Source organism: Leptonychotes weddellii, chromosome 8 (genome assembly GCF_054177405.1).
Source record: "Leptonychotes weddellii isolate Sample4059 chromosome 8, ASM5417740v2, whole genome shotgun sequence".
NCBI classification, from domain to species: domain Eukaryota; kingdom Metazoa; phylum Chordata; class Mammalia; order Carnivora; family Phocidae; genus Leptonychotes; species Leptonychotes weddellii.
In genome coordinates, this window is record NC_138376.1 from 1969732 (window position 1) to 1991291 (window position 21560).

The following is a 21560-nucleotide window of genomic DNA, read 5'->3' on the forward strand; positions in this document are numbered from 1 at the left end:
TGTCCGTAACGAAGTGCTACAGTTTGAGAATGGTTTATCCTTTTGCCATAAAGAAGAGCTATCCCTATAGTAAGATCACTCCCATTGACTTGCCATCCGGGTGCTTTCTCAGAAGGCCGTGAAGGCCTGGGGTTAGAGCCAGAATGCCGGGCCACGCGCTTCGTCAGTGGGAGTCCAAAAACACTCACGTGTGAACCCCCGATAGAGTTTTACAGGAAGCAAAGTGCCCTGTTTCATGGGAAAAAGTACTTCCAAGGAATCTCACCTATCAGGATATTTTATATTTTTTTCCTTTATGATACAAAGACTGCCTTTCAAAGATTTTTCAAGGCAAATTTATAAAAAGTGATCAGCCAGCAAGATCATCAGTACTGAGTCACAGAAAAGACATTTCCTCTCTGAATCAGTTATGCTTCCTCTAACATTTCCCACCGGAGATTGAAGCCGATTTGAAATCTGTCTCCTTTTCGTCTCCTGGGACCATCTTCAGCTGAGCAGAACACTGCCGGGTTTACTACAGTGTCAGATGGAAGTCAGGCGCCAATGAGCAACTGCTGTAAAGCTGAATAAACTGTTCTCAGAGGTTGAAAAGTTAATTGGTACTTTTTCTGTCTCACTAAAGGGTCATCAAATGTCCAATGAAAGCTCGTGGGCATGGTGTGAGGTCTGCATTTAGTGCTGGCTTTTTATGGATACTTTCCCGAAAGAGTGTAAGGGAAGGTGTGAGGCCAATACTCTCGAAAGGTAGAAACTGTGTTACTCTCAGAATCTCTGATCCAATCCCAATTAAAATCTAACAGAAGAGTAGAGAGATCAAGAGAACAGGAAGTATGACCCCAAATAAAAAAAATAAACCTACATGATCGCATAAATTTGAAAGGACAAGTCACCCTACTCCAAAGTAACTTGATCCTCCTCCTAAGAGTTTCTAATTTTAGATTTTTAAGTCCATACTTTTAGCCTCAAAGGGAAGGACCATCCTGTTGCCATTTAGAGGGGGAAAAAAAGGCAGTTGTATGAATAATCCCTGAGCTGGTCCTGGGATAGAAGTTACTCAATTAAAGTTTGTTTTTGTTAGTGCCAGTCCGTAAGCTTTGGGTCAGTGAGGGATGATAACCGAAGGCTCTAACCATTTGTTGGCTGTGACTTCCTGTGCCCAATTGCATTCACTTCCTCTTCTGCAATGATGAAGTACAGTTTTGAAGATCTTTTCCCTCCACTGGAAGGCTTGTCACTGTCATGATCTGAATGTCTTTTGTAATAATCTCCTCTTTGCACTACTGAGGAAAAGGGATTCATTTTACCCTTTATATTAGCAAATACATCCCTGTGTTGACATTAATATTGAAGAATGTTAACATGAGAAATTAAGTATCAGAGAACCCACCCCACTTAGGATTTAAGGAACCTACAGCGTTGGGTCTGCGCACATACACCACCACCTACAGAATTCAACAGCCAACATTATGGAAATGTGGTGCAAAATGAGGTGAGCTCCGAGTCTGCCCCCAAGGGGTGCTAACAAAAGGCCCCTGTGTTACCACTTTGATTCCAGGATGGATTAAATGAAAATCACATTCACTATGGAATAATCCAGAAGAATCATAGCAATTTACCTGTTTCAGAAATTAGTTGGGCACGCTAGTCCAAAGGGAGGCACAGAACAAGGAAATGAAGTAACCAGCATGAATAATGCACAAGAAAATAGGAATGAGCACATCAGGAACATGTTCTAAAGAAAAAGTCAGGGCTCACGAGTGGCTATCATTCCTGGACCAGCAGAGCCGGTGAGCTGATAAAATAAACTGAAGTCGGACTCCTATCACCTTGGGCGGTTTACACACTCTTCTCAGGTCGCATGTATATTTTCAGTCCAATTTCAGTACCAAGTGACACCACCAGAATGATCTCTGTGGTTAATTTATTGTGGATTCCAGGGGAAAACTCTCCAGTCCCAAACTAGAAAGATGGGGGCATGCATCATCATCAGTGTTTGCTCTCAAGGGGGAGTGAGCAAAGGCATCAAACATCTACCCCAGAGCTCTGACATGTCTGAGGAGCAAATAGGTTCCTCAGGAAAGAACACGGGACTTTTCCAAAGCAGCTAAGGGCATGCTAGCATTCACCCACTTTAACTAGAGAGGCTCCATGGTACCCATTCTTAGCTCAGGAGGCTGGTGGGTTACTCGAGGCCCTGTTTTAATCGTACGGGCATCGAGAACACATCGCTTTTCCTAAACGTGGAGCAATTTTCAAAACTTCCTTACAAGTAAGGATGTAAAGTCGGCAGTTGTAGAAAGAAGGGAAAACGAGGGTAGGAGGGGGGCGGGGCTGGTAGGGATGCTCGCTGGCCCGTTGGCCTGACTGGGCACCGCCAAAGGTTCTGCCCTCTACACGAAGCCTTCCAAGGGCTGTGGTTGTAACACCAAACCCTGTGTTTCTTCACTCCGTGTAAACTGACTACAGGCACCAGCTACCTTTTACGGCTTTAGCTGCTCTGTTTGACATGAGTGTTTTATCAGCTTCGGTCAAAACCCTACCTTCTTTTATTTATAGCCAATAGGTGAGTGAAGCTTGTACCCACCAAATGAATCTGCAGAATGGAGAGGAGAAAGCAGGCAGTGTTATTTTTATTTTTAAAAAAATTATTATTTTTCTCCCAAGTCATAAAGATAGTACTCAGAAATACTTTCTGTGAACTTCGACAGGAGACTACCATTAATAAAAGAAAACAGGCCAGTGGAGGAAGCTGTCAGAGCCTGAAAGGTCAAGGAATTATCTAAAGCATCAGACACCTAAAATAAAACAAAGCAGCCCCAAACCATAATGAGAGCCATCTGGTCATGGGTAATGACTCGTGTGGCTCTGGAATTTCTTTATAGGTGGGGGTTTAGAGATGGCAATTATATTACTCTTTATGAAGGATAGGACCCAAAAGTCAACAGTGTATTTAATAGAGTGAGGGAAGTGTGCGGGGAGAGGAACAGTGGGTTGCTGAAGCCAACCCAAACATGCCTCACCTCCCTGGAACACTCTTGATCTGATTCTGGGAGATGGCACCCAAGTCCCAGGATTACCTTGCTCTGCTCCTACCCCAGCAAATCAGAAGCAGCCAACTGGCTACAAGGATTCCCTGAAAGCATCCTTGCAGGTACCACACTTGTGAGAACAAGGAATGCTTGGCTTCATGATCGAGCAAGCAGAAGGAGCACCAGGTCTCTCAGGCCTGCGGGGGCTGCTTGTGATCATTTACAGCAAGGGGAAGCTTTTCTGGGAAATAATGGGACCTAGAGGCCTATAAGGAGCCCCAGACGAGGCACAAAGTATTTAAGGCACTCCTTACCTGCTGGGATCCAGTGCAGGAGCACCTAGTGATTACAAACAGGTTAAACCTTGGGTTGGGGTGTCCGGTACGTTTTCACTCTTTGTGTATGCTCCTTCATTAAGATCCAATGTCATCAATAACGTTGAATCAAGTTTCTGAATGAGGAAACTGCTCTGGTTCCAAAAGTTTAGTCCAAGGGATGCTGACTTAAATGCTAAGATATTAGTTGAGTCCAAGCTTAATTCCTTTCTCTTGAAACGGCTCTCCTTGGAGAAAGCAAACGTAGAGGAAACATTGCTTACCTTCCTGGGAAAATGTCCTGGGACTGGGCTGGGGGCTACTCTGGCCGTCTCTCTCCTTGTCCGATGGAACCTTCTTCAGGACAGGCGGAAGAAGAGCCACTTTAGAGGAGCCAGGGCTGGATGGAGAGTCTGGGATATCCTCTAGGGAGACACAAACGCGTGAATCCAACACTCCCACAAACTGGATTCCGAAAACATAAGCCAGGCTAATCTTAAAATATGAACGGCTGATAATTTTTTAAAAGCGTCACAGAATTTCTCTGGCCAAAACATAGGTTTCATGTTCCTGCAGGTAACATCTACGAACAGTAGGGGGGAAATAATTAAAATTTATGAAAGGTTAAAAATCTCTAAAAATCACAGATGTGAATTTATCTTGCAGACACAGAACTTCAATGAGCTGATATTTGAAAATTACACTCTAAGTGAACTCAATGTTCCTTCTGCCTCAAACACAGAGGCTGTTGGATATTTCTCAAATATGTGATATTTATAACCTCCTGCCTCTACCTGCTGCCAAATCCAGTGAAGTGGTCACGAAATACATACAAACATATACATGTAGGAACGTGGGTGCGCATACCTATATACAGACTGAGACCACTAAGAATAACTTGGAATCATGGACTTTAAGAACTAGGAGTTTGGTGATTACTGCACAAATGAAGAGATTAATAGATGACCTGCTGAAGAAAAATGATGACAAAACCGCTAGGATTAGAACTCTAGTCTCGGGGCGCCTGGGTGGCTCAGTTGGTTAAGCAACTGCCTTCGGCTCAGGTCATGATCCTGGAGTCCCGGGATCGAGTCCCGCATCGGGCTCCCTGCTCGGCGGGGAGTCTGCTTCTCCCTCTGACCTTCCTCCCTCTCATGCTCTCTGTCTCTCATTCTCTCTCAAATAAATAAATAAATAAATAAATAAATAAATAAATAAATAAATAGAACTCTAGTCTCTTAATCCTAAAGGCTGTGCTGTTTCATTCGAACTGAAAGGATTTCCTGAATTGTGCTCCTTCCTCTGCTCTGTGGCCGGCAAGGTTATTTGAACTTGGCACATGTGCGTGTGTGTGTGTGTGTACAGAGGTGACAATTTTCGGTCAGGTTCTCCTCAGCCTTCTCCTTCCAATTCAACTCTCCTACGTGCTTCACTGTATGAACAGGGTATGAAAGAGCTCTCCCTGCCCCAACAATCTCTCAGAGCTGCGGAGAGGAAACAAAGAATGGATTTGAAAGTGCCTGCGGAATTCGCAAGCGCTATAAAAACAAACATAAGTCTTGATACACTAAGTGCTAAGAAACAAATGAACACATTTAACAAATAAATTGAAAATAGAAGCTCCTTGCGACAGAATATTGGAAATCCAGCTAATTTGACATTCAGACTTCCCAAATGAGGAGCCAAAATACTCTACAAACTAGGTCCATTTTGTAAGAGCCGTTCCCTTCCTGCAGACTAGAGCTACACCTTGCTGACGAAAATACCAGCCTGCTTTTGAGTAGTCATTTAAAACAATTCTTTTAATTACTACTATTTTTTTTTGCCTTCACTCTCTGCACTCTTTCTATTATGAAGATATTCTGTGTGCACCAAGAAATATTCTGTGTTTCCCATCATAACAAACTTCGATCTGTAAAAAGGTTTGAGCAGAATTAGGAAGTTCTAAGTGATCTGCTTTAAGGGTCAGCTGCCTGAGGTGACCCCAGGGTCCCCCTGTGGCTGTGCTTTGAAGACTGGGCATTGGGTTTCTTGAGGGACGAATGGGCTGTGGAGACCAGCGAACATTAACCAGCTGGTCGCTTGGTGAACAAAAGACACATTTGAGGGAAAATGGGGAAGACCCACAGTGAAATGAGTTTGGGCGTGTGTGACGCCGCCTTTTTTTCTCATTCCACCCAATCCTCTGCGTGTGGATGAATGACTATGATGAGCTGCGTGTCTTACTTTCTAGTACGCATGCCCACAGGGAGGAGGCCGGTGGGAGCGGTCACCCTGCAGCTGGGGGTGTCCTAGAGTCTGGCTTCTGCTCACCAGCTGTGGGACTTGTCAAACTGAGTGTCTCTGGGCCTCACATTCTGCATCTGTGGTGGGGACATTCGGAGTTTATCCACGCAAAGCACTTAGGACAGTGCCTGGCACAGAGTGAAGTGTTAAGATTAGCAGTGATGATGGTGATGAGCATAATCCGACTATATATCTCTACCCTTACTTGCCTAATTATTATGGGGGAATAAAGTGAAGAGGTGATATGGGGTTCATTACGATATCCACTCTGCTTTTGTATATGTTTAAAAATTCTTATAATAGACCATTGGGGAAAAAAAGAAAAAAAAAAGGCCTGAGAGGGAAGGGCAGTTGCAGGAGAGAAAAAGGCAGAGTCTAATCCATTCCTAATATTTTTAAGTTTCTTCTCTCAGTAGATTTTCTATACAAATGTCTTCTGGAAAGGGCCAAACCGTAAATATCTCAGGTTTTGCAGGCCAAACGGCCTCTGTCATGACTCAGCTCTGTTAGCGCAAAAACAACTGGAGACAATATGGATACGGATGGCCTGGCCACGTGCCGCCAACATTTCATTTACAGAAACAGGCCCATAGTTGGCCAAGCCCTGTTCTAAACCCTAAATATTTCACAGACTATGGGGCAAAAAAAGAAGAACTTATGCTCTCCCTATTTGTGGCCCCCCGTCCTTAACACGCGGCCTTCTGAAGGGTCTGTAGCCCGGAGACAGTTCTCAGAAGGCTCAGTGAAGCCCTGCAAATGGGCCAACACAACACAAGGCTTGGCCCTCTAACCTGTGGCCTGAATGCAGGGACAGTCTCTGAGTCCCTGGGCCGCGGTGTTGAATAAAGAAACTCCTCAGGGGCGCCTGGGTGGCTCAATCAGTTAAGCGTCTGCCTTTGGCTCAGGTCATGATCCCAGGGTCCTGGGATCGAGCCCTGCATCGGGCTCCCTGCTCAGTGGGGAGCCTGCTTCTCCCTCTGCCTGCGCTCCCCCTGCTTTTGCTCTCTCTCTGTCAAATAAATAAAATCTTAAAAAAAAAAAAAAAAGAAAAGAAAGAAACTCCTCAGTCTTTGTCCCTGTTGAAACTGTTGGCAGGTTTCTCTGAGCCCTCCTGCAGACCCCCTGTGCCCATGTTCACCAGCAGCTCCCGGAACCATGGATGGAGTCGCGATCCAGCTAGCCCTAGATGCCGCCTGACGGGGGGTGAGGTGGGGTGAAGGGTCACCTCCTGCCCAGCAGAACCCTTACCGGGCCGTGAGGAGGTTCTCGGTTTCTGCGGGACGGTGGGCCGCGCTGCCAGGCTGGGTTTGGGGGACTGCAGGAGGGGCTTCGGGCTGGTCGGTGTGCTGGAAGAGCCCCGCGACCTGGAGCCCGCATCCACTTTGGGCTCCGCTTTGGCATTCTTTTCGGGTGTTCCCAAACCGAAGCGGCTCTCCGCAACACCTGGGTGCAGTTTAGGCACTGCAATGAAAATGGGGACAAAGAGCACACTTTACTTTAAAACTCAAAGGTTAAAGAAACGAACCATTCGAAGCTGGGAGAGATCTGGTACAAGCCGCCATAACCATTTCTTGTCCTTTCTCATCAGAGGTGTTTCAGAACTGAAGCACGTCGTTGCTCTAGCATGCCTGTAGGATCAAAACACGCTGGTGGAAGACTACACTTCTTTGTGGGAAAGCAGTGAACTCGGTGGTGCGCTTCTGATCACTCCTGACTACTCCACAGAGTTCAAGCGTGTCCGTGTCCGTGTCCATGCTAGCGGACGGAGAGCACGCAGGGCCGAATGCACTAGAAGCACTCAGATCTTTCTCAGACGTGGCACGAGGTGCAGGCACAGGTAAAACCAGCTGTAGGCGCCTCGTTTCTGGATAATCAGCAGCAGGTAGGGGTCTGGCTGCGGGTCCCCAGCGAGGAGAGCTACGCTGACGTCCATAACCTCCCACGTAGCGAGAACCGTGAGAATGGCTTCAGGTTCAATGTCCCACCCCTGCTGGTTAAACATGAGCCACGTTCCATCCCTTACTGCATGAAGATACTCAAGCTCAACACGGGACTTTCAAAGAGCAAAGCGAGGTTTCTGACACGCAATTTGTAAGTTACTCTTCGGTTCCCATCAAACATATCTTATTCTTTTACTACACCTGAAAAGTCAGAGGGACGAAGGATAGTGGATATTCATGCTGAAAGGAAAGAACATTCCTTCATCTCAAACAAACGGGTCACCTTCCACCTACCGTGTGCGGCTGATTTTGAACATTGGCCATGACCCCACCTCCCCCCAGTCCTCAGATGCCCACAGTTTGGGAGTTCTTCTCAAAGACATTTCTTCCCTTCGGGGAATTGGCAAAGGTGCCCTGTCCAGGTACACGGCTACTGGGGTGGGAGACACGGCCCAGGTGGAGCTGCAGCAGGTGGAGGGGCGTGGCCATCCAGGTGAAAGCTGACAACACGTGACACAGAGGCCCACCTCCCTTCCCATCCTAATTTTTCTTCTGTCAATCATGTGTGACTCCTGGAACCAGACGAGAAGTGCTTCTCCTTAGGGGGTGATGGTCTTACCTGCCCCACATCCGTCCAGCCGTTCTGTGCCGCCCAAGGCCAGGCTGGAGGAATCCTGAGAGATGGCCTCATTCCCGAGCTTCTGAAAAATTCAAGCACACAGCCCCGGGAAAGTGCATATTTATTTAAAATGTAAGAAAAAGAACAGAGCAGAACATAAATGACAACAAATAATGGCCTCTTTACTGCTCTCACACTGACTGTGTCCCACCTCTCTGTCTCCCTGAGCCTCCTCCTGGAACAAAGCTCCAGTGAGCAGGTTCTGTTCTGCCTTCACAGTCAGGGCTGAGGTCCAGAGCGTGGCCAGTGCCTCAGAATGCTTCCCCCAGGTGACAGGTGGTGGGCTCAGGGGAAGCCAGGGGGCTCAGGGACAGTTCCTGCTTCCTGTGGGGTTTTTCTGTGGAATACCTATACAGCTCGGCAGCCCCTGATGCTCCACGCAGCAGGGACACGGACACTCTGTGAGTTGCTGGGACCCTCCCTCCAAGTTGAGCTCCCCAAATCAAATTTTAAAAGCAGTGGAAACCTTTTCAACTTCAATGTACAAGAAAGGTAAAAAGGGGCCTATAACGGACAGGGCCTTCCCTGTCACTGAGGCAGAACCACAGGACAAAGAGTCTTGTTTAGGAGGTCATGGATGAACACGCCAGAATTAATTTAAAAAACCCAAAAGTGGGCACCTGGGTGGTTCACTCGGTTAAGCATCTGCCTTCGGCTCAGGTCATGATCCCAGAGTCCTGGGATCGAGCCCCGCATCGGGCTCCCTGCTCAGCGGGAAGCCTGCTTCTCCCTCTCCGTCTGCCCCGCCCCCCCCTCGTACTTTCACGCAAAAATAAAAAATCAAAAAGAAAAGGAAAAAGAAAAGATGCCAAAGCTTCAAGCGAAGGGGTTTGTAACAGCAGAGGGGGGCGAGGTTAGACGTGGTTGTCTTGGGGAAGGAGTGGTAACCCGTGAAGCCAGGACTCGGGCTCTTCCTTGAGGTGCAGAAAGCCTACCTAAGAGCGAGGCATTTAGATACAAAAAGGTGCCTGAAACAAAACACCTAGGGTTTGCTTAATATGCCCTAAGCATCCTGTTGACAAAGACGATCCGCATCTACCTCCCGTCCAAACCACAAAGCAGCTGGGCAGGGAGACAGGGGCCTGACCTTCAGCCTGTCGCAGCCCACGCTCTGGCAAACCTGAAAAGCACACAGCTGCTGCCACTTCCCAGCTCCCCGCTATTCGTGACACTATAGGAGGGGTCACCTGAAACTCGGGTAGGATCTGACTCATCTACGGCATTTACCAGCCGGCCGCGGCCAGACGCTGGCCTGCAGCGCCGGCTCCCCCGCACGGCACCGGGCACGGTAGCAGGTGCCCCGGCCTCTCAGCACGACCAGGGAAGCTCCACTGGGGGAGGCTGCCGTGCAGGTGTCTGAGAAGGAATGTGCACGCAGGTTCCGCGGCCAGAATGCGCACACTGTTTGGTGTCCCTAAGGAAGAGGGATCCCAAGGAAAGGGCGCCCCGCGCCAGGGCCGCAGGTGAGCTCGAGGGAGCCCACTGGGAGGACGGGCGCGAAGTCCCCGCCTGGACCCGCAGGGGGCGCCCGAGCCCTGGACCGGAGCCGTCAGAGGCGGGGCCTAGCCGGCGCCCCGCCCAGCACCTCCTGGCCTCCAGAAGGCGGGGCCGGGTGTCCCTGCGCTCAGACACAGGTAAGGAGGTGGCCCACTTGCACGTGGCCGGGACGAGGCTGCGGCGAGCAAGTGGAAGGGGACCCCGGCTTTCGGGCGTGAGCGCCGGGCTGGCCCCCAGAGCCAAGGCCGGCTCACGCTTCGCACCCCCGGCGCCTCGCTTGCCTGCGCTTCAAGTACAATCGGAGGAGGTGTGTTTTCCCCTTTCTTCCTGGCTTTCTCAGGTAGGCAACGGGGATCAGACACGCCCGGGCGGAATACGGATAAAACACTGTAACGTCTTTGAGAGCAGGCAGCTGACGAGGTGGCCCCCCAAGAAAAGATGGGGCTCTACGTATTCAGCACTTGTTACTCGCCTTTGTTAATAAACGAGAAGCACCACGTCTTCACTTTCACGGTCCTTTTCCTTTAAATACATGTATTAAATGTGAATAGTGTAAAGAAAATTATTCAAGAGTGAAGACACCATAGATTTTACCAATAGTATACCGACCAGTGCGGCTTATGCTGCTAACTTTTGTAAAGAATATAGTCATTTGGGGCGCCTGGGTGGCTCAGTTGGTTAAGCCACTGCCTTCGGCTCAGGTCATGATCCTGGAGTCCCGGGATCGAGTCCCGCATCGGGCTCCCTGCTCAGCGGGGAGTCTGCTTCTCCCTCTGACCCTCCCCCCTCTCATGCTCTCTCTATCTCATTCTGTCTCTCAAAATAAATAAATAAAATCTTAAAAAAAAAAAAGAATATAGTCATTTTAGGGGAAAATACTCTTACACTAATTTTGTGGGGGGTTTTTTGTTGTTTTTTCTTAAGAGAGAGAGCTCATGAGGGAGGGGAGGGGCCGTAGGGGCAGAGAGAGAATCTCAAGCAGGCTCCCCAAGGGCAGCACAGAGCCCGACAGGGGGCTCGATCCCACAGCCCTGAGATCAGGACCTGAGCCAAAATCAAGTCAGACGTTTAACCGACTGAGCCACCCAGATGTCCCTTCTTATACATACTAAGTTTTGAAAACCTTTCCTATTTTTTATTATTCTGATAGAACACTGCTGACCGGTTTGAATTTTCAATACAGGCATACCTCATTTTATCGCACTTTGCAGATGCTGCTTTTGTTTTTACAAGTTGAGGGTTTGTGACATCACTGCGCTGAGCAAGTCTGTCAGCACCATTGTTCCCACAGCATTTGCTCACTTCATGCCCCCGTGGCACATTTTGGTAACTCTTACAATATTTCAAACTCTTTCATTATTGTTCTATTTGTTACAGTGATCTCTGATCAGTGATGTTACTCTCGTAATGGTTCTGGGTGCCATGAACGGTGCCCATATAAGTCAGTGAACTTCATTGATAAATGTGGTTCATGTTCTCACTGCTCCACCAACCAGCCGTCCCTCCCCCCACCCCGCCGCCCCCCATCTCTCTCCCTCTCCTCACATCTCCTTATGCCCTGAGACACAATATTGAAATGGGGCCAGGTAATAACCCTACAATGGCCTCTAAGTGTTCAAGTGAAGGATGAGTTACACGTCTCCCTTTAAATCAAAAGCTAAAATGATTAAGCTTCGTGAGGAAGGCATGCAGAAAGCTGAGAAAGGCTGAAAGCCAGGTCTCAAGCCAAACAGTTACCCAAGCTGTGAATGCAAAGGGGAAGTTCTTGAAGGAAATGAGAAGTGTTATTGCAGTGAACATATGAATGATAAGTGAAACAGCCTTATTGCGGATATGGAGACAGTCTGAGTGTCCTGGACAGAAGATCAAACCAGCCACAGCATTTCCTTAGGCCAAAGCCTCATCCAGAACAAGGCCCTAACTCTTCAATTCCATGAAGGCTGAGGGAGGTGAGGAAGCTGCAGAAGTTTGAAGCTAGTGGAGGGGAGGGTCATGAGGTTAAAGAAGCTTCAGAAGAGAAAAATGCAAGGTGAAGCAGCAGGTGCTAATGGAGAAGCTTCAAAAAGTTCTCCAGAAGATCTAGCTCAGAGAATGAATGAAGGTGGCTACACTAGAAAACAGATTATCAGTGTAGATGAACAGCCTTCCTTTGGAAGAAGATGCCATCTAGGACTTTCACAGCTAGAGAGGAGAATGCTTGCCTTCAAAGCTTCAAAGGACAGGCTGACTCTTATTAGGGGCTAATGCAGCTGCCGATTTGAAGTTGAAGCCAATGCTCAGTCCCCATTCCAAAAATCCGAGGGTCCTTAAGAATAATGCTAGATCTACTCTGCCTCTGCCCTATCAATGGATGACCAAAAAAGCCTGGATGACAGCACATTTGTTCATAACATGCTTTACTGAATATTTTAGGCCCACTATTGAGACCTACTGCTCAGAATAAAAGATTCCTTTCAAAACATTACTGCTCATGGACAACGCACCTGGTCACCCAAGAGCGCGTTGTGGTTTGTTGTTTTCACGCCTACTGACACAACATCCATTCCACAGCCCATGGATCAAGGACTTATTTCAACTTTCAAGTCTTACTATGTAAGAAATACATTTTTGGGGCTAATGCTGCCATAGTACTTCTTCTGATGAATCTGGGAAAGTCAACTGAAAACCTTCTGGAAAGGATTCGACATTCTAAATGCCATTCAGAACATTCCTGATTCGTGGGAAGAGGTCAAAACATCAACATGAGCAGACTCTGGAAGAAGTTGACTCCAACCCTCATGGAGGACTTGGAGGGGTTCAAGACTCCAGTGGAGGAAGTCGCTGCAGACGTGGTGGGAACAGCAAGAGAGCTAGAAGGGGAGCCTGAAGAGGGGACTGCACTGCTGCCCTCTCATGGTCAAACCTGAACGAAGGAGGAGGGGCTTCTTACAGATGAGCGAAGCAAGTGGTTTCCTGAGATGGAATCTACTCCTGGGGGGGGAAGATGGAGTGAAGATTATTAGAATGACAACAGAGGATTTAGATTATAACAGAAACTTAGTTGATAAAGCAGCAGCAGGGTTGACAGGATTCACTCCAGTCTGAAACAAGCTCTGTTGTGGGTGAAATGCTCTAACAGCATCACGTGCTGCAGAGAAATCATTTGTGAAAGGGAGAGTCAATCAGTGTGGCAGACTTCATGGTTGTCTTATTTGAAGATATTGCCACAGCCAACCCGCCGTTAAGCAACCACCACCCTCATCGGCCAGCAGCCATCGACGAGGAGGCAAGACCCTCCACCAGCAAGCGCAGATGATCGCTATTTCTTATCGATAAAATAGTTTAAAATTGTAAGGTTTGTACATTGTTTTTTTAGACACAATGCCAGTTGCATACTTAAGAGACTAAAGTACGGTGTAAACATGATTTTCTACGTACTGGGAAACCCCCAAACTCATCTGACTCGCTTTTATTGTGATATTTGCTTTATTGTGTTGATCTGAACTGAACCCACAACATCTCCGGGGTCCACCTGTCCTAAGGATTTTTATTATTGATGTTGTTTTAAATAGACACAAGATGGCGCTAGGAGCTCATTACTATAAGCCTTGGACAACTAAGACCTAAAACATAGGAATTTTGTCACTCCAAGCCAATTTATGTATCCAATCCAAAGCACATGGAAAAAACCCTCTAGCACTTCCCATCTTTCTACCAAAAAGCAGCTGTTCATCAGTGAAAACAGTGATAAAATAAACAGCAATAAACAGCTCGTTAGTGAAAATAGCCCATTCATTGTTGTAAGAAATTCTATAAAATGGATTGAAATTTAAACATTTCCTTGGGCGTCTGACTCACCAGTGATGTGGTCAGTGTTTATTCAGAATTCTGACCAGTGAAGGCCACATCGTGCCTGCCTTGCTGAATTAGCAGAATACAGTTATATGGTCCCCCCTCTGCACCCTCCTCAACCTTCTGTAAGGGTCAATGAGTAAGTTAGGAGAGATCTGTCACAGGGAAATTGCTGGATAACTATGGTGCTGGTGGAGGAACTATGGTGAACAGTTGTAAAGTCACATGGGATGCAGGATTTAATGAAAAAATAATCAGTTGTTAAGTCATGTAAAACAGCCCTCCACACCCTGGTCTATAATACAGTTTACTAGTAACTTTCTAAAAATCAAGGTTCATTGGGGTGAATTGTTTTATTCTGATACTTCAAAAAAAACAGATGGGCAATTTTCCTTTCTTTGGGAAACCCAGTTACATACGTGAAAAAGAGCTCAGATTCATGCACTATACCCAAAACCTGGGTTAACCTGGGTATGATGAGCTTAGTGATCACAATAAAGCTATACTCTTTCAAGTAGCTGCAGGAGAAAGGAGAGATAATGGAAGGAAAAACCACAATGTCTACTTTAAAAGATGTTCGAAGGATAAATGATATATTAAGTCAGATTTTGGGGGACTTGGCAATTTTGAAACGATCAACTTTTTCTTCATAGCAATCCACAACATATCTCAATGACCAAATATTCAGTTAATTCTAACAGAATACCTTGACCCTCTTTCCTTTTGACTTTCAAATCTGGAATATAGTAAGGAATTTTTAGGTTTGGAAAAGGGAATTATGAAAAAAACTGAAAAGCAGATCTATTTTCATATAATTAGAATCTGGTTTCAGTATTTTTTAAGACTTTATTTTATTTTTATTTTTAAGTAAAAATAAAACCTGACACAAGGCTTGAATTCACAACCCTGAGATCAAGAGTCGCACGCCCTACTGACTGAGCCGGCCAGGCACCCCCATGGCTTCAGTAGTTTTATTAGCCTCTGTCAGTTCTATTTCTGGTCACGCTCAGGTCTCATTTTGGATTCAATAGACTGGTCCTCTCCCCAGCTCTGAGCATCTCCCTGCATTCCCAGGCTCCTGACTTGCACAGAAAGCAACTCGGCAGGTGGGGAAAGGCCAGCAGAGTCTCAGCCAACGACTTACCTTCAAACACTGCGGCTCCGAAAAGCGGGCCCTCGCGCCGGAGGGAAAACATGGCCCTGCCCTTGTTGTCTGTGCTCTGGGTTCTTTCGGAAAAAGGCTTTTGGATTTGGATTTTTACTTCATCAAACAGGCTAGCTCTGTACCTCTCTCGCCCATAAAAACCGAGACGGGGCAAATCACACAGACAACCGAGTCAGAAGGGACCCACCCTCACCTTCTGCGCACAGGCCGCTCTCCTCTCCTGCTTGGCCTTCATCTCTGCCAGCAGACCGCTGCCCATCACCTGGACACCGTACCTCCGCCCGCCCTGCGGGCTCCTCTTGCTGTCACTCCGCTCCACCTTGCCCACGTCCTCCCCTTGACCTTCCTCAAGGGAGTCGGGGGTTTTTATCTCCTCTGTCCGCTCCGAACTGCCATTGTGCTCCGCGGGCTTCGCATCCTTCCTGGGGGTGTCCGTGGCTGGACTTCTGACGGCCCCCTTTGGCGAGGACGGTTCGTCCATCGTCAAGACCACAGGTGGCCGCTCAGATTTGGACCGGGATTTGATTAAATTGAGAAAGCCGCTTTTCCGAGAGTCTCGCCTTTTCTTTTCATCTCCTCCTTCGCTAAGCTCATGGGACTCTGAGCCTCTTGCTGATGATCTCCTGGGATTCAAAAGAACAAATACTGTGGGTTTTGCTGTAATTAAAGCTCCAGCCAGAATCAGTCAAAATACAAATACGGAGATTGCTGCTTCTCTAGCAGCCATTTCGAAGCAGTTAAAAAATTTGAGTCTTTGCCCTTGGTAAATAGAAATGTGGAATGTTATCATAGTCACAGGTCAGGAGAGGGAGGTACCACCAGTTAAGAATGAAAACCTGAAGGGGTAGGTGTTTCTGTATCTAAATGCTCTGGTCAATGGCCTCTCCACTTGTAAGAACTTCCAGCAAAGCTGGCTTCTCAAAGACACAGGTGAGGGATGGCCTTATTTAATCTGACTGGCATTAGAAAGGGCCAGATTTCCCCCACGGCCACCTAAAATCCTTGCATAATCACTAGATCACATCTGAAATCCCACCGTTAGCGCTCAACTCAAACAAAGATGTGGGTTCTTGCCTAAATGTAATACCACTAAAAGGCAACAAGGACAGTGAGCTTTGGTAGAGAGTTGTACAAAAGAGAATGTTCAGGAATGAAAGACAATATTCAGGAACGGGGAAATGGGTAGGGGAAAAAGCAAGTCCAAGGGGCCGATGGGAGGTCTCCCTGGTGCCTTTCACTTAAGAGATGGCAGACGCAGACCCCATTAGCTCCTCTGAGTCCCCCGTGAAACCACGGCCAAAGGTGTAAAGAAAAAAATAAAGGGAAAAGCCCCAGAGTGGAAGAAAGACAAAACAACACAGTCTGGAAGCCAAGACAACTGTGAGTGAAAACGGACTCAACAGACATAGAAAGCTGCTCCCTGAAGCGCTGGTGGGGGAGACAAGAGGCAGTGGGTTTGCCCGGGGCTCCAGGCGCCTCTGGAAACAGAAGTGAAGGGGGGCTCTAGAGAGGGAGAGAGCCAGAAGCCCATTCATCAAACCATCAAATCCTCTCCCCAAACCAGAGACCAAAACTGCCCCTTTGTGCCCAAGTTTACCCGCCGGGGAGGGTGAGGGGCAGCAGACCATGGCACCCCAAAATATACCTCTTTGGCACAAGGATTATTTTAGACTGATTAAGAAATAGCAGATGCTAACTGAACATAATAAAAATAAATAAATACATAATAAAATAAATAAAATAGGAATGACTTAAAAAAATAAATAAAATAAAAATCAAGGTTAAGCTCAAGAAGAGCAAAAATAAAAAAATAAGAAGAAATAGTAGATGCCGGAGAAGCTCTGAGAACTGGGAAGTTGCCCTCTGGGAAGAGCCGTTTATAAGAGAAATTTCCATTTATAAGTGTGTTCCTCTCAGTAGCAGGAAGAGGAGGAGGAGAACTAAATCTCTAGAAACTTATCAATGGAGAAGGTATGGACTTAAATCTGTCTAACACCCTTACCCTGTTTAGAGACCTTTTCCTGGTAACCTCCCCACACTTATCCTACACCCTTCCTGCCCCCCATCCCAACATCTGTCTTTTGTTTTTAGCTGAAAATGGCATTTAAGGTGGTGGCTTGAGCCATTCTGGGAAGCTACTCAGTTTTTCTGAGTCTCTCCCATGTATATAGGAAGCATCCTTGTTCTTGAACTTCTGTTTTTCTCCTGTTAATCTGTCTTTCATTACAGGAGTATCTCAGCCAGGAACCTAGAAGGGTAGAGAGAAAATTATTTTTCCTCCCCTACAATCACAGGAAAGCCTGCGTATTGGAACAGTGATACTCACAAGCTCTTTCTCTCATTCTGGATCCTAGAATAGGGCAGCCAGGTTTATGCCCTCCAGGCAGGAGATCAAATTTCTCAACACGCTCAAGAGAAAAGACCCAAAAGACTCAGATAGTCAGGGAGACCCTCGCCCAACAAAATGATCCAAGAAGGGTACCCTACATTGAAGTCTACCATTCAACAGGCTCTACTTGTTACCAGGTGAACTGGGGAGACCCTGGGCCCTTGACCCAGCCTGTCCCAAAGATGTCCTGGAATGCTCTTGGTCTTATCAGGAGGAAGAACTGAAGGACAGACACACAACACACTGGATAAGCAACATAAGCAGAAAGTTTATTAAACCGAAAGTACACTCTCGAGGGGAACCTGGCTGGCTCAATGGGTGCAGCAAGCAACTCTTGATCTTGGGGTTATGAGTTCAAGCCCCACACTGGGTGGAGAGATTACTTAAAAATAAAATCTTTAAAAAAACAAAACAAAACAAAAAATAAATTATACTCTCGAGATGTGAGTATAAGCTTAAGAGACAGCGAGCTGTGTGCGGGGGTTTGGGGTTCTACCTTTTATGCGCAGTTAACAAGAGAGTATAATATTCATTATTTGGTGTGGGGAAGCAGGGTTTCCCGCTTTTTCTTCCTCACTTGCTCAGGGCTTTCCTGTCGCCCCACAATCTTGGGCCTGTCTGGTGGGATCCGGCCTCTCGTGGACGCTGCCAGGACAGGCCTCTGACCTTCCCCACAGCTGGCCACGGCCGCCTCCTTGCTGGCCTCCAGGCATCCCGTTAGAGCCTCACTGCCTCTAAGACACCAACTTCCAAGCTCACTAGTGTCTTATTTCATTTCAAATGAAGGAGCAAAAAACTGCTGCACCATCAAACAAGCATAATAGGAAAATGTGATAGCAGGAGGTAAAACTCAAGGTTGGAAGATATAGCTGAGGAAATCTGCCAGATGACAAGGAATAGGGTAACAGAAAGAATGAGAAAATGAGAGAGAAAGATAAAAACAAAACAAAATAAAAACTAGGGATTCATAGAGAAAACACATAATTTGAATAATGGATGTTTTAGATAAAGAGTACAGAGAAAAAGGAAGAGAAGAAATTATGAAAAAAATAATTCCAGAAAAATCCCAGAACCAAAGCACATGAATTTTCAGATTGAAATGGCTCATTAGTGCCTAGCAAAGGGGTTCAAACAAAAAAACAAAACAAAACAAAGCAAACCCACCCAGAGCCAATCATCATAAATTTCTGGGAACAAAAAGAAAATCCCAAACACTTTCCAGAAAAAGAGTAAAAACAAAAACAAGTAACAAAGGATCAGGGCGGGCTCATGACGACATTGCATTTGTACGGGCCAAGGCCAGGCTGCCTCAAGATGGGCTGCTTTGGCATGAAGATTATTTTGAGTGAACAAGTCATCAAAACCCAGCCAATTCAGGAAAAAGCTCCTCACATCCCCCCTTGACTGCCTAAAAGAATTTAGATAGAGGAGCTCCTCCAGGAAGAGAGCTGTGGGCACCGAGAACTACATTACGCTACGAACCAGGAGTGCTAGGTGGCGCAGAACCTAGCAAGGCCTGTCGGACCAGGCCTCTATGTCCCCTTGTCTGAGTGGCTCAGCAGACACTTGTGAAGCAAACATTTACTCTTCCTGAGAACTGCATTCCTTCCCGTTGAAGTCCCGACCCCTGTCGCCATCTCCTTAGTCCAAAATGACGTATGTGACTCATTTTGCTGGACTGACTTTGGAATTTCCCCTCTGTGTGGCTTCCCTATACGTACACTATTATATTTGATTCTCTCCTGTTAATCTTTCTCATGTCAATTTGATTCTTAGTCCGGCTAGAAGGATCTTGAAGGGGACAGGGTATTCTCGCTCCCCGACAGACAGATTCTTACAGCAACACTAGAAGCTAGAAGGGAATGGGACCAGGTTTTGAAAATTCTAAAGTAAGATGGATTCAATCGAGAATTCTATACGTAGTTACACTGTTAATCAAAACAAAAGATCTACAAGTCTCAGATGCTCCCCTCCCAAGCTGCCCTTCTCAGGATGCAACCGGAGGAGGTCGTTCACCAAAACAAGGGAGTCAAAGGAAGAAGGAGAAAACACAGGCCAAAGGAAACAGGAAAAGGACACAGGCATGTGGCCAAGGGAAGCCCCCAGTAGAAAGAGACGGGAGGTGGCGGGGGTGACGGCAGGGAAATGGGCCCAGATGCCACACGCAGTCAGTCAGGCAGCAGCGAAGGATAGGTCTGTCTGTCGCAGGAGATGACACGGAGGATACGTGAACAAATGTGGAGGAGATTTATGCCTTTCTTGGAGAGGTATGGGATATGGCAGGGACAGGAATACGGAAAAGTCAGCAAACGGGAAGGGGATGATTATTAACTGCAGGGAACCTAAGAGGCTGTAAAGGAGAGCAAACCCAAAGATGGTGTAACTCAGTCATGAATATTCACATGGAAGAGAGAGAGAGAGAGAGAGTATGGTGGGCAGTAGGGTCACAATGTATCAGAGCTAAATTATCATCCTCTACAGTGAGGAGCTAACAGTCATGCTTGCTATCTAAATCTGAAAAACAGGAAATAGCAAAAAATGTTATTAAAGAATATGGAAGCATAAATAAAAAATAAATAGCTAAAGGCATAGGAATTAATTGCCTCTGGGGAATAGGGAGTGGGGAAAGAAACAATAGTTTGTTTTTTGGGTTTTTTTTTGGTAAGAGCCTTGTAGAACATCTGGTGTTTTAAACTAGGAGCATTTATAACTTTGATTTGCAAATGTTCTTCATACAACTTGCAGATTTTACCCGTGCCTAGCCCTTTACACATCAAACTGACAGTCTGTTTTTATATAACAAAAAAGAAATGAAAAAAAAATCAAAACTTCTAGTAGATTCCATCATTATTTGATGAAAATTGATTTCTAGTTCTATTATTTGTGCACTGAAACATACTCCCAGAGCAGTATCTTTGTAGAAAGTGGATTTTATACCTTCTAAAATTCGCCTAACTTTCCTCCAGAGCCCGTCACAGAAGAAGGCATCATAAGGATGCAGGAAATCACACGGGGGCAGACCAAGCATGCATACACCTTCCACTAACAACATACCAACTTCTGAAATTTAGGAGGAGGTGAGCCCCCAGTGGTGTCTGTAGTTTGTAGGGATACAGGGCAAGACCGTCTAAATTCATTCAACCAACTGTGACTGAAGACAGACTATATATTACAGGGCTGTGTCAGACACTCAAGTTATAATGAACAGTAAGACCTGGGGGATGCTTCTGAAGAACAAACAAGCATTCTCTGGGGACAAATGACTTGCGAGCACAACATTAAAAGGGGACGTTGCCATTTCGTTCTGTTTATGTTTGCATATCGGGACTGCCTGAATCTTTTACACTGAGAGTACATCCATCCATTCCTCACACCATAAAAAAATTTAAAACAGAAGAAATGCTCAGAGGATTATGTGTGCTCTAACAGATGCGTGCAGAGGATGAAAAAAAAAAAAAAACTTTGAGTCAGCAGCAGAGAAAGAGCAATTAATCTGGGGGGTGGGGACAGAGTAGTCCTGAGACAGCTTCAGAGAATAAATGACACTGAGGTTTGTTCTTGAAGAATGGGAGCATGGAATCTTTCCTCGGATGCCAAGCTTCAAGGCCAGTGTCAAAGAAGACAAATAATTGGGTCCTGAAGCTTCTAACGTGCGGTGAGTTATACTGGTATGGATATAAAAACTTCACTTATTTCCACCTCACCATCCTGCTGAGGCAAGATAAGGCACATCAATCTATGGAATGGACCAGTTTCTTCCCTACGTGTGCTGGCCTGTCCACCCTCCCACCCTCGGCTTATCGCTACGGTTTCAGTTCATTCCTGAATTTGCTATCCCCAGGTGAAGAATACTTCAGACACAAATCCACGTTCAGAGTGTATTTGGGGATAGATCTGCCTTTTGGTTGGGGATTAAATAACTCGGTACAAATCCTGCTTAATGCTGGAAGTGTTCCAGGTTAAACAGCTGTCAAAAGAAGTTCATAAAAGGGCTGTCTTTTAAGGAAACACCACTTACGAATAAGAAAATAAGACAACTTCATGTTGACACTGTCTGTTGAAGCCGTGACATTTTAGCAGGCGATACAGCCTTCCCCACCCCCCCCACCAACCACCAAATTCTGAGTGAGGAGAATTTAGAAATAAGTAATGTCAGCTCTCAAAGTTCACCACTCTGGAATAGAGTCATCCAGGTGCCGGTGGTAAAGCCCTAAAAAAATACCTGGGTGTGGGGTGCCTGGGTGGCTCAGTTGGTTAAGCGACTGCCTTCGGCTCAGGTCATGATCCTGGAGTCCCGGGATCGAGTCCCGCATCGGGCTCCCTGCTCAGCAGGGGGTCTGCTTCTCCCTCTGCCCTCTTCCCTCTCGTGCTCTCTGTCTCTCATTCTCTCTCTCTCAAATAAATAAATAAAATCTTTAAAAAAAAAAAAA

The 21560-nt window shown here is 46.4% G+C and overlaps 1 protein-coding gene across 1 annotated transcript in view; it reads right to left on the reverse strand.

Moving 5' to 3' along the window:
* Positions 1 to 21560, reverse strand: part of CARMIL1 (capping protein regulator and myosin 1 linker 1) — a 293460-nt gene that overhangs the window by 6711 nt on the left and 265189 nt on the right. Inside the window, exons 32-35 of the mRNA XM_081827521.1 lie at positions 14935 to 15364; positions 8189 to 8270; positions 6878 to 7090; positions 3628 to 3768 (exon numbers count right to left, since the gene is read on the reverse strand). Coding sequence (XP_081683647.1) covers positions 3628 to 3768; positions 6878 to 7090; positions 8189 to 8270; positions 14935 to 15364 — 866 coding nt within the window. The remainder of the gene's footprint in view (positions 1 to 3627; positions 3769 to 6877; positions 7091 to 8188; positions 8271 to 14934; positions 15365 to 21560) is intronic.